The following is an 18,391-nucleotide window of genomic DNA, read 5'->3' on the forward strand; positions in this document are numbered from 1 at the left end:
CCCCCAGAGGGCAATAAACCTAAGGACGCTAAACAGATGGTCATTAAGGAAGTCGGCTTCCAATGCTTAGATTGTGGCAAGATCCTCACTACTCCTACGAGCCTGAACACTCACATGCGCATCCACACTGGAGAAAAGCCTTATGTCTGCAAGGAGTGTGGCAAGCGCTTCTCAGATACCAGCGCTTACCGTTATCACTTGTTAATACACAATGGGGTCAAGCCATTCAAATGTCAGGACTGTGGGAAGGCTTTCAAGCAGAAGTCTCTCCTCAGGAAGCACATGACTGTTCACTCTGGTGAGAGGAAGTACTCCTGCTCCCAATGCGACAGGAAGTTTGCATACAGGGAGAGTCTGAAGCTTCACCTGCGCACACACTCCGGGGAGAGACCTTTCAAATGTACTGTCTGTGCTAAAGACTTTGCTGACAAAGGTTATCTGAAGACTCATCTGAAGATCCACAGCAACCAGAAAAACTACCATTGTGGGGTTTGTGGGCAGAAATTCATAAGGATTGGTGTGCTGAACATACACCTGCGCTCACACACAGGTGAGAGGCCTTACCACTGCACAGTGTGTGACAAGCAGTTTGCCCGACTCGACCACCTGAAGAACCACCAGCGCACTCACACAGGTGGGAATGGTTAAATTATTTCTTCCCATATTCCCAGCATGCATGCAAGCTTGACTGGATGCGTTTGCTGTTTGTTTTGGTTGTGTGTCAGAGTATTTTGTGCTCAATAGAAATTCATGGTAAATAATGTATTGTCACTTTTATTATAAATTAGAATAGTGTATGTTTTTTTCTATATTAGTGGCTACCATGATTACGGATAAAACTGAATGAATTGTGATTAATGAGTGAACGTTGGAAGCATAAATATCATACCCCCTCAAAATGCTAACCTCCCCTGTTATTGTAACGGTAAGATGTTAGCATGACTTGGGGGCATGATACGTGTGCGTCTGTACTCTAGCTTTCTCACTCATTATTCAGGACTATCCGTAATCATTGTAGCATCAAACAAGTTTGTAAAGTAACAACCTTGTTGTAATCAATATGTGCTAGGACAATGGGACCAAATACTACACTTTTGACTACTTTTACCACGCAAGGAATTTGTACCAATTGTTTTAGTCCCCATAGCCCCCTAAAAAAAGGGGGGGGGGTGTGTGTATGTTCAAGAAGTGTAATTTCTAAACTGTTCATATGGATAAAAATACAAATTAAAGCTGACGGTCTACACTTTAACCTAATAATCATTGTATCATTTCAAATAAAGTCTGGAGGTGCAGAGCCAAAAGAACAAAACATAATTCACTGTCCCAATACTTTTGGAGCTCTTTTGTTAATATTATTGCTCTTTTGTTTTATGGATGTTTGCGTTTAACCAGTTCAATGTAAGCTACATAATCCCCAAAAGTAATTATCACGAGGGACATAAATGATAACTAGTAATGTTGCATACTCAAAGGTAATCTCACTTCTGGTCAAAAAAAATTGAGGTTAAATTGCCGAGGTCAATTTTGAGGACACAAGCTCAAGTACACAGTACAAATATGTTATGGATTTCCTTTTCAACAAAATTGTATGAATAATGCTTGAAATGACTTATGTGCTTTCTAAATATAGCATAAATTATAAAATGACGAGTTCACCTCATAACTGTAAATATCATATTTGTATGTTTAGTGTTGGAGAACGTGCATATTTTCCTCAGGTTTCTCTTGATCAATGTGTTTGCCCCCATCGCTGTGGAAATTTCACAGCGCTCTAGATTGCCTTCATGAACTCGTTAGGAACTCTCCATGTTAATCTTTTTTGTTTTTAAAATCTATTGTTTTAGATTATTGGCTATAAATCCATCTCTGAATGTGCTACTGTAATGAAACCACTCTCCTGCTGCGCTATGATGTAAGGATTGCAGGCATGTGCTTTGTCAGTAGCTGTGATATAGGGTTCAGCCAGGAGTTGGACAGTTGGTAGAGTGATTGAAATGGTAGAAGGGACATCCCAGCTTCAAGTGGTGTTAGATTTTACATCACGCAGGGTCGGAACCGGTACCAGAACCACCCAAACAAGAGACCTTATGTCTAAGGTTATAAACACCAGTTTATTTCATTTTTTTATTTGCTCAGATGGTTTCATGACTGATTGTCCTGATGATCAGTAGGCGATAATACATTCTGAAAGATCGTCAGTTTTCTTTGCTTTGTGTTTGTAGTGTATTCCTTGATTTGGAACAAGAGGATAACTTATGTAAAGGTAACTCTGATACTATTGTTATAAACATGCCATTTAATTAAATTTAATTACATAGAGACCACATGATTCGTTTCAGTCCAGAAGCCTGTATTGCTTTTTTTGTTGTGATCTTTGATTATTTAACCTTTTAACTAGACAGGTCAGTAAAGAACAAATTCTTATTTTACATAGATGGCCAATTGTGCGCCGCCCTATGGGACTCCCGCTCACGGCTGGTTTGATACAGCCTGGGATTGAACCAGGGTCTGTAGTGACTCATCTCTAGCACTGAGATGCAGTGCCTTAGACCACTGCGCTACTTGAACTCTGCACTGGTTGTGATTTCTATTACATTTATACATGGTTGACAAGCATATAGCATTCTTTCTCTGTGTGTATATACAGTGCATTCAGGAAAGTATTCGGACTCATTCACTTTTTCCACATTTACTTTACAGCCTTATAAAATGTCTGAAATAGTTTTTCCTCAATTTAAACACTACTCTGTAACGACAAAGTAAAGGTTTTTAGAAATGTTTGCAAAGAGAAAAAAAATAATCACATATACATATGTATTCAGACCCTTTACTCAATACTTTGTTGAAGCATCTTTGGCAGCGATTACAGCCTTGAGTCTTCTTGGGTATGACGCTACAAGCTTGGCACACCTGTATTTGGGGAATTTCTCCCATTCTTCTCTTCAGATCCTCTCAAGCTGTTTCAAGCTGTGTCCAGTTGTTTGGGGCGCATCGTTGCACAGCTATTTTTAGGTCTCCAGATATGTTAGGTCGGGTTCAAGTCCCGGGCTCCGGCCGGGCCACTCAAGGACATTCAAAGACTTGTCGCGAAACCACTCCTGGGTTGTCTTGGCTGTGTGCTTAGGGTCGCTGCAGACATTTTTTGGTACCCTTCCCCAGATCTGTGCCTTGACACAATCCTGTCGGAACTACAGACAATTCCTTCCACATCAGAGCTTGGTTTTTGCTCTGACATGCGCTGTCAACTGTGGGACCTTATATAAATAAAATAACATTTTATTGGTCACATACACATGGTTAGCAGATATGGAGTGGATCAAAATTGTGCTTCTAGTTCCAACAGTGTAGTAATATCTAACAAGTAATCTAACAATTCCACAACTACCTAATACACACAAATCTAACTAAAGGGATGGAATAAGAATGTTTAAAAAAAATGTGGATGGGCCATGACCAACCGGTGTAGACGAGATGCAATAGATGGTATAAAATACAGTATATACAGTTGAAGACGGAAGTTCACATACACTTAGGTTGGAGTCAAACTCGTTTTTCAACCACTCCACAATTTTCTTGTTAACAAACTATAGTTTTGGCAAGTAGGTTAGGACATCTACTTTGTGCATGACAAATAATTTTTCCAACAATTGTTTACAGATTAATTCACTTTATCACAATTCCAGTGGGTCAGAAGTCTTTAAACAGTTTGGAAAATTCCAGAAAATTATGTCATGGCTTTAGAAGATTCTGATAGGCTAATTGACATAATTTGAGGTGTAGCTGTGGAACTATTTCAAGACCTACCTTCAAACTGAGTGCCTCTTTGCTTGACATCATGAAAAAATCTAAATAAATCAGCTAAATAAATCAGTGGAGTGAATATATTTTATATGATATACATTATTTTTTGTTAATAACTAGTAAATAGTAGCCTACAGCAAAGTGTGTTCATATAATTTCTAACTTGTTAACGATTTCTGCTAGTTAGTTTTTGCCACCATGTGGGTTGTTTAATCTAACTGCTTCACTATTTATCTGTACATGGAACTGTATTTTTTTATTCATTTTTTTCTCATCTTACAGGAAAATGCCACGGGCACTATCTGATGTGAGGAGACATTTCACTGCAGCTAATGTAGAAGGAAAAGCTGTGTACATTTGCAAATACTGTGACAAATCAAATGTGAATAATGCATCAAAGATGCAGAATCATCTGGCCAAGTGCATAAAGTTCCCTCAGCGCTCACAGCAAGCAACCTCTGACCAAAGTCCCTCTACTTCTAGTAGAGGTGAAAATGATAAATCAGACACCTTATCAATAGCAACAGCTCATGGTCCTCCTGGAATCAGAAGGTTTTTTCTTACTGAATGGAGGAACGTGGTCAGAGAAATGCTGTTGAATGTCTTGCTCAAGCTGTGTATACAACTGGTTCACCTCTGATGCTCACAGGCAATGTGTATTGGAAGAGATTTCTGAATGTACTTCGCCCAGCATACACCCCTCCAACCAGAGTTCAGGTGAAGGTCAAGCAAATCATAGACAAAGCAGACTGTAGCAATCATCTCTGATGGGTGGTTGAATGTACGTGGCAAGGAATAATTAGCTATATCATCTCCCCTCAACCAGTATTCTACAAGAGAACAGACACACAAGGGACAACAGACACACTAGTCTCTACATTGCAGATGAGCTGAAGGCAGTCATCAATGACCTTGGACCACAGAAGGTATTTGCACTGGTAACAGACAATGCTTCAAACATGAAGGTCGCTTTTTCTAAAATGGAGGAGTCCTACCCTCACATTACACCCAGTGGCTGTGCTGCTCATGTATTGAATCTGCTCCTCAAGGACATTGTGGTACTGAAAACAATGGATACACTCTACAAGAGAGCCAAGGAAATGGTTAGGTATGTGTAGGGTCATCAAGTTACAGCAGCAATCTACCTCACCAATTAAAGTGAGAAGAATAAGAGCACCACATTGAAGCTGCCCAGCAACACCTGTTGGGGTGGTGTTGTCATCATGTTTGACAGTCTTCTGGAAGGGGAGGAGTTTCTCAAGAAATGGCCATATCACAGTCTGCCAATTATGGACAGCCATATCGAGGATCCTCCTGGATTATCTATTTTGGGAGAGAGTGGTAAGCCTGAAACCTATAGCAGTAGCCATTGCACGGATTGAGGGAGACAATGCCATCCTGTCTTATGTTCAGACTCTGCTTGTAGATGTAAGAGAAGAAATCCGTATTGCCCTGCCCACTTCACTGCTGCTCCAAGCAGAGGAAACTGCAGTTCTGAAATACATCAAAAAGCGTGAAGACTTCTGCTTGAAGCCCATACATGCCGCAGTGTACAAGTTGAACCCAAAGTATGCTGGCAAGAGCATCATGTCTGCTGCAGAGATCAACAAGGCATATGGTGTCATCACTACCGTGTCTCTCAACCTTGGCCTGGATGAGGACAAGGTTCTTGGCAGTCTGGCGAAGTACACTTCCAAGCAAGGGCTTTAGAATGGAGATGCAATATGGCAGTCATGCCAATGTAACAGTATAGACTTTACGTCCGTCCCCTTGCCCCGACCTGGGCGCGAACCAGGGACGCTCTGCACACGTCAACAGTCACCCTCGAAGCATCGTTACCCATCGCTCCACAAAAGCCGCGGCCCTTGCAGAGCAAGGGTAACCACTACTTCAAGGTCTCAGAGCAAGTGACGTCACCGATTGAAACGCCTCTAGCGCGCACCACTACTAACTAGCTAGTCATTTCACATCGGCTGCACCAACATCTCTCATCAGCCACCTGGTGGAAGGGACTTTGTGGATCCGAGGCTCCTTCCCCTGTTGCCTCCATCATCCTCCAAATCCCACCAACATCAGCCGCCTCAGAGCGCAACTGGTCCTTGTTTGGGAACACACACCAAAGCACGCAACAGGCTGACCAATACAAGGGTTGGAAAATTGGTGGCCATCAGGGCAAATTTTAGGCTTTTTGAGCCTGACAATGAGCCATCTTCAACAGGGTTGGAAAGTGACAGTGAAGATGAGGCCTCAGAGTCTGATGTTCAAGAGGTACACATTGAGGAGGTCCAGGGAGAAGACATGGAAGCCTGAGAGGAAGACAACTAAAGCTTTAGTCTAGAAACTATCATTTTAGAGATGCATGTTGAAATCATTTATGGGAGATGTGATGGATCATTGGGGATCATTCAATATTCACTTTCTTTTGTTGTTCAGTGAAATCATCCCATGTGAAGAGTCCAGTTTTTTTTATTTCTATTGGAATGATTTATCATTTGCAATTATGTCTGTGTATAAAAGGTAAAAGGTTTATGTTCCTGTCTCCATATAGTAAATATATCCAAAAAACATCTACATTGAAATGGTATTCATATTAATTTACTTATATTTCCGTTAATTCCCATATATTCTGGTTAATTCCCACAAAAAGTTTCCACCTCTGAATATTCACCAAAATATGCAACCCTTAATCATTATTAAAGTGGCATTAATAATCAAGTCTGTATGTAGGCAGTTAGTGATGGCAGTTTAACAGTCTGATGGCCTTGAGAGAAGCTATTTTTCATTCTCTCGGTCCCAGCTTTGATGCACCTGTACTGACCTTTCCAAATCATGTACCATCAATTGAATTTACCACAGGTGAACTCCAATCAAGTTGTAGAAACATTTCAAGGATGATTAATGGAAACAGGATGCACATGAGCTAAATTTTGCCTCTCATTGCAAAGGGTCTGAATACTTCTGTCAATGTGATATCAGTTTTTTATTTGTAATATATTTGCAAAAATGTCTAAAAACCTGTTTTTGCTTCGTCATTATGGGGTATTGTGTGTAGATTGATTAATATAGGACAAAAAACACACATTGTGACAAGAGAGGCAACACTACATAAATAGAGACCTAAGAAAAGCTTCCATGAGAACACACCTGGAAAAAGTAACATAACCAAGAGGACTAAAACAGTTCAAAATTAATGGGGTTACTTTGAATTCCATCCAAATCAAAAAATGAACCAAGAAACTTTGAGCAGAAGGAAATAGGTGACCGTTCCAAACTTTTCTTGCTGAAGATGTCAAGCGACATCAAACTACATATATACCAGGAGGGATGAAGACAACAGTGGAGGTAGGACATAGTGTTCATACATACTTCAGTCTACTCCCAATACGGCAGTTTAACCCTGTAAGAGTCTTAACTCATATCAAACACTACACAGTTAATCTCCTGTGACCCAGATATAGTGCTGAGTGATTAGTGCTTTTGCGGTCGGTTCTGTTTCAATTATAATATTTTAAAAATTAACTGTTTTCAGTTTGGATCATTTTTTAAAAAACATTAAATGCACCAAGCATTGTGATTTGAATGCTGTAACACAGAATATAACAATTAAAGTCAGTTGATGCCCATTACTGCTTATCACATAATAACCCTAATTTATTCACATGACTTTACTTTAATAAAATGTGTATATTACACTTTATTATTATTATGACTTTATTACATTCCAAGTCATCATTTCATCTCTATAGAGCTGCTGCCTATTTTCTGACAGAATTGCTATTTTAGTAGTATTAAAAGGAAATAAGGCATACTTTTATAACTGCTGATTACAACTATCAATCACTTAGATTGTGTATTTTCATGTAAAGATACCTCTCAAAGCAACTGCTCTCCATCCTTCTCAATTGTGCATTCTTCTCTCTTTTACGTAGCAGGCGTAGAAGAAACGTACCGGACAAGTAGGCATGCAATGGATTATGGTCATTGTAGTTAAAAACCATGTTTTCTCTGCAAAACTATGTAGACTATTTGGAAACTACAACTCCATACTAATTGCACAGTTTGGGCTTGATCTGATTAATCTCTAGAGAAACTGTGCAATCTGTGCATTGAGCTCATATTTTAAAAACAATAATTGAATTAGAATAATTGAACTGACGTTGGTCATTTAGTTGTTGTTTTTAAGGTTATTTTTTCACATTTCGGTGAATCACTCGGGACCACCCAGATGAATCTCTTAAAAATGTTGTTGTATACTGTCATCTCTAAGATGCAGTGACTATGTAGAAAAAAAGAAGACAAGAAACTTTCTGAACTAGAGGATTTTTTTAGGTGTTGCAAAAACAGATATGCAAAAATCCTTGGGTCTCACAGGATTAAATTACTGAAGTTGAACTAAATGTCAGCAAGGGTTTTTTTATGAGAGAAATGACATTTCCCATTGTCTGTTCCCTTTCTCCCCTCTTATCATACCCTTCTTTACCTTCGTTCCTCCCACCCATCTCTGTCCTTCCTCAGTCTTGTCTCCTCAGTTCTTTCCTTGTCCACACTGCACCATCTCCTTTACTGACTGTTACTTCCTGGAGAACCACATCAAGACCAAACACCAGATGCAGTACCTGGTCATGTTGAGAAGCCAAGTCTCAAAGAGTAAAAGAGTGTACGGCCCCACACACAGCTGTGCCCACTGTAGCTGCATGTTCCATACACCACGACAGCTAGACATCCACACCCGCCAGGCCCACCCCTCTGCCCGTCCCCAGAAACCTGCCCCCCCCCCCCGTTCCATTCCAGCCATTACAATGATTTTGTCCTCCAATAGCTCCTCCCACCAGCCTCCTCTGATCTACACTATGTGCATGGATTAACAAGGTTCCTACTTGAACAGAGAACCAGCCATCCTGTCAGTCCATGGATAAGAACCATCATTGGCCTGCAGTGGTGTTGATATCACCTTTGTCCTGTACAGCATTGGTTCCCAACCAGGGGTACTTGAGAAAACTCAGACTTATGAGACTATAGGCATACTGGTAAAATGCACATGGGATACTTCAAGGGTACTCCAGGCAAAGCTAAATTTAGTTGGTGGTACAGTATACGATTACCGCCCCGTAGCACTCACTTCCGTCATCATGAAGTGCTTTGAGAGACTAGTCAAGGACCATATCACCTCCACCCTACCTGACACCCTAGACCCACTCCAATTTGCTTACCGCCCAAATAGGTCCACAGACGACCCAATCTCAACCACACTGCACACTGCCCTAACCCATCTGGACAAGAGGAATACATATGTGAGAATGCTGTTCATCGACTACAGCTCGGCATTTAACACCATAGTACCCTCCAAGCTCGTCATCAAGCTCGAGACCCTGGGTCTCGACCCCGCCCTGTGCAACTGGGTACTGGACTTCATGACGGGCCGCCCCCAGGTGGTGAGGGTAGGCAACAACATCTCCACCCCGCTGATCCTCAACACTGGGGCCCCACAAGGGTGCGTTCTGAGCCCTCTCCTGTACCCCCTGTTCACCCACGACTGCGTGGCCACGCACGCCTCCAACTCAATCATCAAGTTTGCGGACGACACAACAGTGGTAGGCTTGATTACCAACAACGACGAGACTGCCTACAGGGAGGAGGTGAGGGCCCTCGGAGTGTGGTGTCAGGACAATAACCTCACACTCAACGTCAACAAAACTAAGGATATGATTGTGGACTTCAGGAAACAGCAGAGGGAACACCCCCCTATCCACATCGATGGAACAGTAGTGGAGAGGGTAGTAAGTTTTAAGTTCCTCGGCATACACATCACAGACAAACTGAATTGGTCCACTCACACAGACAGCATCGTGAAGAAGGCGCAGCAGCGCCTCTTCAACCTCAGGAGGCTGAAGAAATTCGGCTTGTCACCAAAAGCACTCACAAACTTCTACAGATGCACAATCGAGAGCATCCTGGCGGGCTGTATCACCGCCTGGTACGGCAACTGCTCCGCCCACAACCGTAAGGCTCTCCAGAGGGTAGTGAGGTCTGCACAACGTATCACCGGGGGCAAACTACCTGCCCTCCAGGACACCTACACTACCCGATGTTACAGGAAGGCCACAAAGATCATCAAGGACAACACCCACCCGAGCCACTGCCTGTTCACCCCGCTATCATCCAGAAGGCGAGGTCAGTACAGGTGCATCAAAGCTCAGACCGAGAGACTGAAAAACGGCTTCTACCTCAAGGCCATCAGACTGTTAAACAGCAACCACTAACATTGAGTGGCTGCTGCCAACACACTGACTCAACTCCAGCCACTTTAATAATGGGAATTGATGGGAAAGGATGTAAAATATATCACTAGCCACTTTAAACAATGCTACCTAATATAATGTTTACATACCCTACATTATTAATCTCATATGCATACGTATATACTGTACTCTATCATCTACTGCATCCTTATATAATACATGTATCACTTGCCACTTTAACTATGCCACTTTGTTTACATACTCATCTCATATTTATATACTGTACTCGATACCATCTACTGTATCTTGCCTATGATGCTCTGCACCATCACTCATTCATATATCTATGTACATATTCTTTATCCCCTTACACTGTGTATAAGAAATTAGTTTTGGAATTGTTAGTTAGATTACTTGTTGGTTATTACTGCATTGTCGGAACTGGAAGAACAAGCATTTCGCTACACTCACATTAACATCTGCTAACCATGTGTATGTGACAAATAAAATTTGATTTGACCTAAAAACGGTTGGGAACCAATGCTGTACAGTATCATTCCCTCATTCTGACAGCAGAAGAGGCATGTTATTATTGCAATAAAATACCTATTTTTATTATGAGAAACATACCACATATTTCCAGTATTATTTATTTTTTAGGAATATTGCTTTAAGAATCCACATCAATAAACCGCCTCCAAATTGATGCATATCGAGGATCCATTACCTGATTGGTCAAGGCCACGTTTAGTAGGCACTTTATGGACATAAACTAGGAAGTGCAGCGTTTTTATGGCGTCGACAAAGGTAGGCGAGGCTGTGTTTGCCCTTCTATCATTGAGCATTTACGAGATATAAAATATGTTATGTTAAAATATGCCTTTGTTGTATTGTTCTTATAAACAAAGACGAGACTGCTCGTTAACGACTTCTGTGAAACTGCATGTGATTATTGCATTTTCGTTGTCGTGTGTTGCACCAAAGATACTGGATATAATGACGAGATGCGTGTCTCCGCCCTAACAATGGGGATTCGTTGTCAACAGAGCACAACGGCGAGATCCCCCCTATTGCTTTCTTTAGATAGGTGGATACATCTCGTTTCTTGAATATTCGATGAGGGGTGTTGACGTCCAACGCCTGTAAACCGTCTTGAATTTCAACAGGGACAGCTCTAGTATAAAGTGATTTTCTCAAAGTTGCCGGGATGTCAGTGCATCACACTTATATCAGTACACTCGTAATAACCTAGGCATTACCACACTTCTATTATATCAAATAAGCCGCACGTATTACAATAGCATTTGCTTTTTTATCTTGACTTAATTCGACACTCTCATTGCCCCGACCCCATACAAAAACGCAATACATAATTAATGATCTGCTTAACGTGGACAGATTTTGGGCAGAGTACACCCTCTTGCATTGCCTCTCCCCATCTGGTTGCACTTGCATTCAGTAGCATCTATGAATCACACGAATACATAGGATTGACGTCAAACGGAAGAACCAAGGACAGGATGGTTCCAGGGGCTATTCATTAGCTGATTCTGTTGCAAAACGTTTCTTTAACGGAAGCAAAAGGAACGAAACGGGGAGGGACCTATCGGAATTTGTCCAATAGAAACTCGTGGTTGGACTAATGACTACACCCCTGATGTTCTGAGACTATCTGGTGTTTACAAAACAATTTCTGCTGTGAGATTATTATATCAGGGTTCAAGGATGCTGCGAGATTATGATATCCTGACTTGTTTAAAGGTGCTACGTGGTCAATCTGATGTTTGCATTGGCCGTGCAGCATTTACGGCGATACGCCTCTGCAGAAGTCAGGGCATTTATACTTATTGCACTTTGTCAAGCAGCGCAGATCTGTTGTAAAGGCCCAAACCTACCTACCGTGACCCAATCATGTCAATGCGGAGGAGCTAAATGGAGCCCTCCACATTGTTACAACATTTGGGAGACGCCATCCATATGGAGCCTCTGACCGCATAAATCGGCTTTTAGACAAAGCGATTTTAACGGTAGAGCAAAGGATGGCAATGTATGGGAAATGAATGGCTGCAGTATTGCCGTTATAATGGCTATATAATGTATGGAATGCCAAGGCTTAAATGTATAAAAGTGTGTATTCTAATTTAAAGTGTATGTTCTGTCCTTGTCCTGTACCTAATCGATTAATGTTCTGTAATATGTCATGTTTTGTGTGGACCCCAGTAAGAGTAGCTACTGCTTTAGCTAATGGGCATCCTAATGAAATACAAATCCTAGCAGCTCAAAACATTAGCTAGTTAGTTTAGGGAGTGGCACAGCAGTCTAAGGCACTGTATCTTAGTGCTAGAGGCGTCACTACAGACCCTGGTTCGATGATCCCTGCTTGGTATAGCTCTCTAAGGGTGATGCTCAATAAAGCCTGCTCTTTTCTCCACAGAATTCAAATGAAGAAGCACTCTAGTCAACAAGATGAAGAACAAACCTGGGAAAAAGCAACACAACAAAACCAAGAGGACTAAACACCATCGAAACCTAATCAAAACAGAGTGTGGAACACAGTCAGATGATGTTGACTGCAATAGAGAAGAACCAGACATTAGTCAAGCACCCTACATTACTAAAGGAGTTTGTATCAGCTCCATCCAAATCAAAGAGGAACCAACAGACTTTGAACAGCAGGGAATGGGAGAGGAACAAAACCGTTCAGTTCCTTCCTTCCAGAAGAAGCACATCAAACATCAAAATACATCCAATCCAATGACCGGGTGTAGCCAGATATCAAGGAGTCCTATGGTGATGCTAACAAGATTGTCTAATGTAAGAAGAGTTCCCAACATGTGACAGTTAGTAACTAGATAAGTGTTTAGACTTTTGGTTCATGCATACTGTGGTTTCTTCATCTTTCTAATCCATAAGGTGGTGGTTAAGACTCTTCTGCGGGACACTAAAGTGTGTTTGGTGAAGGAGGAAAACCCAGATAAGCCCGATGGTGGTAAGGCATAGTTCATACATCCAGTTCACCCTCAACACTGCGTTTGAAATGGATGATGGGATTACTTGAACATCACTTGAACATTAATTTAGCAAACTTTGAAATTAATCTTCAGCAATATTTACTCAAGTATTTTATTGTTGAATGAGTTAATGTAAGAAATCACATTTGTGTTCTGTTTCCTCCTCACATCGCTTTCTTCTCACTCTTTCTACCATCCTTCCACTGCTCTGTCCCTTCCTCAGTCTCTACTTCTCAGTTCTTTCCTTGTCCACACTGCACCATCTCCTTCACTGACTGTTACTTCCTGGAGAATCACATCAAGACCAAACACCCGAAGCAGTACCTGGCCATGCTGAAAAGCCATGTCTCAAAGAGTAAAACCGTGTATGCCCCCACACACAGCTGTCCCCACTGTAGCTGCATGTTCCATACCCCACGGCAGCTACACGTCCACACCCGTCAGGCCCACCCCTCTCCCTCTCTGAGAAAACTCCACCCCTGCCCCTATTGTGCCCGCAGCTTCCAGTACATAGCCAGACTGCATACTCACTGCAAGGTTTGGCACAAAATGTCTGTCGCTTTCACCGATGGGTACCTCAGTTGCGCTGACTGTGGAAAGAGCTTCAAGAATTGCTGGGGACTGGGGCCTCACCAGTGTCACAAGCCTGAGGACACTAAGCTTGAGAATGGCCCTGTCTGTCTGAACATTGGCATGCCATGCTCAGAGTGTGGCAAAAGCTGCTCTAGTCCTCGGAGTCTGCGCATTCACATGCGCACACACACCGGCGAGAAGCCTTACGTCTGTAAGGAGTGTGGCAAGAGCTTCTCAGAAGCCAGCAGTCATTGCAAACACATGATGATACACTCAGGGGTCAAGCCATTCAAATGCCAGGACTGCGGGAAGGATTTTGCCCGGATGGGCCGCCTCAGAGTTCACATGACTATTCACTCTGGCGAGAAGTCTTTCTCCTGCTCCAAATGTGACAAGCGGTTTGCATACAAGGACTGTCTGAATCTTCACCTGCGCACACACTCAGGGGAGAGACCTTTCAAATGTACTGTGTGTGGTAAAGACTTTGCTTACAGAAATTATCTGAAGTTGCATCTGAAGATCCACAGTAATGAAAGGAACTACCATTGTGGTGATTGTGGGCTGAAGTTCATAAACAGTGCAGCATTGAAAACCCACCAGCGCACACACACTGGGGAAAGGCCTTTCCATTGCACAGTGTGTGACAAGACATTTTTTCGACATGAACACCTGAAGAACCACCAGCGCACTCACACAGGTGAGAAACCATACACCTGTACCGAGTGCGGTAAAAGCTTCACTCAGTCTGGAGATCTGACCAAACACAAGCGCATCCACACTGGAGAGAGGCCATTTGAATGTTCTGAATGCCACCGACGGTTTATCTGTTCTGCTGATTTGACCAGACACATGAGGATCCACAATAATTCACGGCCATATCCCTGCCAGGAGTGTGACAAGAGATTCCGCTTGGCCAACCACCTTAAAATTCACATGAGGACCCACACTGGGGAGAGACCATACTCCTGCCCCCGCTGCCATCGCACCTTCGCTCGCACCCACCACCTCTCTGGTCACCTGCCTAGATGTCACTGAATGATGAAATTAGAATGTATATAAATAGTATTTTACTCTTGTAGTAGTGATTTAATAAGGGAACAGTGATGTACAGAAGATGGTTTTGTGCCCGACTCTGTTGTGATAATGCCAATAAACGCCTCTATAGTCTGTGAGAGATGGCACGCCTGTTATGTTGTTCTGGTGTTTATTGTGTATGCAAACTTGTTGATTGAGTTGGAGGCGTGTGTAGCCAATAAGAGAGTCATATTCCACATTTCAGTCTCCCAGTATACATTGGCCTGCACTGGCTGGTTTTGATATTGCAGCATGTCTGACTGCATATTACGAAATGCAAGCTATTGAAGAGGATTGATTTGAGCTCTTAAAGGCTCTGCATGGTAAATCTGCCATCTGCTGTGACCGTATAGCACTTACTGAGATGCAGCCGCCACAGTAGCCAGAACAATGTTTATACAGGACCTCCCGCCTCCACTTATCGTCAACCAATCATGCCAATGATGAGCTATACAGTGCCCTCTGCATTGTTACAAAATGTGAGAGGCACACAGCGATGTGGTACGGAGCTTGAATTGGCCTCTGCATGCCTCCGGAGGCTTCGCAATTGTGTCACACCTTCGACCACATTTGTGGATCAAGCATAGATTGGCTTTTAGGCTACACTATCATTCCCACATTTTGATAGTCACATTGTGGACCTAGGGACATTCTCAATTAGCCTAGCTAACTCTTCCTTCATCTCATCACCTCTTTTTGAAAAAGGTCAAAGGTCATCGAAGAGAAGAGGCGAGGAAATGTGGAAACAAATGCACATGTATGAAGACTCCTTCACATGCAAATTAAATGTTTAAAGTAGTAAAAAGTCATTTGGATAGTTTTATGAATAAAAGGATAAGTAACATGTCGTTTTTAAATACATGGCTGCTTTTCTCTGTTAAGAACAGCTGATTCAAATTGGGGTGTAGCGGATCTCCAAACCCTCCCGCAAAGGACTTGGGTAGGATAATCTTGTGCTTCCTTGACTTGAGGGTGCGAGGACACTTCTCAGTTCACCTACTGTCATATTGACACTCGACCACTTATCGGTTTCCGGGTCACGGAGGACATAGTATTCGAGGAGAGGACATCCTTTTGTCCAAATGAGAACATCCCATAGTCTCTGAAATCCCAGACCTCGGGCAACAAGGCTGTTGGTTGTAGGTCTTGTAGTTGAAGAAGCTGACAATGTGCCAACAGTGCATTAGACTAATTATATATATATATATATATATATTGGTGTGCTTGTTAAAGGGTTAATGATGCAAGGTGATTTGTAGATCAGTCAGTCTCGACTTGCCTTTAAAGTCGGCTGCAATGTCGAACGCGCCCATTTATAAATAACTCAAAATAGTTAATTTATGTCGTTTTCAATGAGGGGGTTCGATCAATCTTGCCCAGGCAAGCGTGTAGTCGTGTTTTGCACCTGCTGAAAGTAGATTGCATTCGATTTGGAACCGAGCTGCCTCGGCGTGAGACCACTGATTAACAAAAAGGAAGAGGAAGGCATAACTCGCAGAAACACGGTCTTTCTCCAGCAGGTGGCGTTTGTTAATTGTTTCAACAAACAAGTAAGGAGTTTAAATGAGTGTAGAACCGGGGCCTCCCACTCCTCTTTCTATTCTGGTTATAGACCGTTTGCGCTGTTCTGTGAAGGCAGTAGTACACAGCGTTGTACGAAATCTTCAGTTTCTTGGCAATTTCTCGCATGGAATAGCCTTCATTTCTCAGAACATGAATAGACTGACGAGTTTCAGCGGAAAGTTATTTGTTTCTTGCCATTTTGAGTCTGTAATCGAACCCAAAATTTCTGTTGCTCCAGATACTCAACTAGTCTAAAGAATGACCGTTTTATTGCTTCTTTAATCAGCACTACAGATTTCAGCTGTGCTAACATAATTGCAAAAGGCTTTTCTAATGATCAATTAGCCTTTTAAAATTAAAAGGTGCCATTGAAACACTGGAGTGATGGATGCTGATAATGGGCCTCTGTACACCTATGTAAATATCCATTAAAAATCAGCCGTTTCCAGCTACAATAGTCATTTACAACATTAACAATGTCTACACTGTATTTCAGATCAATTTAATGTTATTTTAATGGACAAAAAATGTGTTTTTCTTTCAAAACAAAGACATTTCTAAGTGACCCCAAACTTTTGAACGGTAGAGTATATTTAACAGATGTTATTGCGGGTGTAGCGAAATGCTTGTGTTCCGAGCTCCAACAGTGAATTAATATCTAACAATTCACAACAATGCACAAATCTAAAAGTAAAATAATGGAATTAAGAAATGTATAAATATTAGCACAAGCAATGTCGGAGTGGCATTAACTAAAATATAGTAGAATATAATAGGGTATATACATTTGAGATGAGTAAAGCAGTATGTAAACATTATTACGGTGACAAGTGTTCCATTATTAAAGTGGCCAGTGATTCCATGTCTATGTATTTAGGGCAACAGCCTCTAAGGTGCAGGGTTGAGTAGTCGGGTGGTAGCCAGCTAGTGATGGCTATTTAGCAGTCTGCATAGAGATGCTTGGGAATATGGTCTATGGGGTATATCTGACCTCCATCATCTAGGACATGACAATGGTTAATCAAATCTCCCCATTTCTGACCATTTTTTTTACAGTTTTGCAGGCCTTCTCATACAAGCTGCAACTGTATATGCATTTGTAAATCAAGACCCTTTTTGAGTTGGGCTCTGGGTGGTGCAACTGTTGAGAATCTGAGTCTATGGTTGTTGTGGAGGAAAGGGGTTGAGTGTGTACGAGTGTGTGTCTGTGTGTGTGTATCCCACAACTGTTGCGAGGGAGTAAAAGATGTTAGGGACAATATAGGAAGATTCACAATAGTTGTTTGCTAATATAATAATTGCTTGCCATAATGTAATTTTGGTAATGGTGAGACTGGTGAGAGGTAAAAATCCTTTGCATAAATTGCATAAATTGCATACATTACTACAAACATTAACAGCTAATTATATATAATATAAATTGAGGTGAGGGCGATGGAAATTCATTTGGCAGTTGATCTACTTCTGTTCTGTTTTCAAAGGATGGTTCCCGGTTTCTCCGGGGCTATGGGATCCGGGGGGGTCGAGGGTGGTCTGCCGGGCATTGGGATGACAACCCAACTCAGGATGAGGAGGGATTTTAGCGGGTGGAATAGGGGGGACCAATTGGAGGTTTACTTAGTAGCAATGCAAATATTATGGTGTAGCTATATAGACACTCAATCATCATGTTACATTTGCAAACATATATTTTGATTAATAGAATTGAAATGGGTGTCTTATTCTGTGGTGAAGCCTACTAGATGATAACTTGTTTATAACTAGGACAGAAATGTATAACTGACTCTTTCCGACATAAAATAGAGTTGAAGTCGGAGTTTACATACAGTTAGGTTCACATACAGTTAGGAGTCATTAAAACTCGTTTTTCAACCACTCCACAAATTTACTGCTAACAGACTTTTGGCAAGTCGGTTAGGACGTCGACTTTGTGCATGACACAAGTCATTTTTCCAACTATTGTTTACAGACAGATTATTTCACTTTTAATTCACTGTATCACAATTCCAGTGAGTCAAAAGTTTACATACACTAAGTTGACTGTGCCTTTAAACAGCTTGAAAAATTCCTGAAAATGATGTCATGGCTTTAGAAGCTTCTGATAGGCTAATTGACATCCTTTGAGTC

At 41.8% G+C, this 18,391-nt stretch overlaps 2 protein-coding genes across 2 annotated transcripts; both read left to right on the top strand.

Annotated features, from left to right (window-relative positions):
* LOC135521965 (gastrula zinc finger protein XlCGF49.1-like) lies at nt 1-6,818 on the top strand. The gene is made up of 2 exons (XM_064947799.1): nt 1-634; nt 4,087-6,818. The coding sequence occupies exons 1-2, from the start codon at nt 37-39 to the stop codon at nt 4,113-4,115; spliced, it is 627 nt and encodes a 208-aa protein (XP_064803871.1). The 5' UTR covers nt 1-36; the 3' UTR covers nt 4,116-6,818.
* A 3,979-nt stretch (nt 6,819-10,797) lies between these two features.
* LOC135521961 (gastrula zinc finger protein XlCGF57.1-like) lies at nt 10,798-14,817 on the top strand. The gene is made up of 4 exons (XM_064947792.1): nt 10,798-10,850; nt 12,478-12,857; nt 12,957-13,032; nt 13,278-14,817. Exons 2-4 carry the CDS (start codon nt 12,510-12,512, stop codon nt 14,660-14,662), a joined length of 1,809 nt encoding a protein of 602 aa, XP_064803864.1. The 5' UTR covers nt 10,798-10,850; nt 12,478-12,509; the 3' UTR covers nt 14,663-14,817.
* The last annotated feature ends 3,574 nt before the right edge of the window (nt 14,818-18,391 follow it).

The sequence above is a fragment of the Oncorhynchus masou genome, chromosome 30 (genome assembly GCF_036934945.1).
Source record: "Oncorhynchus masou masou isolate Uvic2021 chromosome 30, UVic_Omas_1.1, whole genome shotgun sequence".
Lineage (NCBI taxonomy): Eukaryota > Metazoa > Chordata > Actinopteri > Salmoniformes > Salmonidae > Oncorhynchus > Oncorhynchus masou.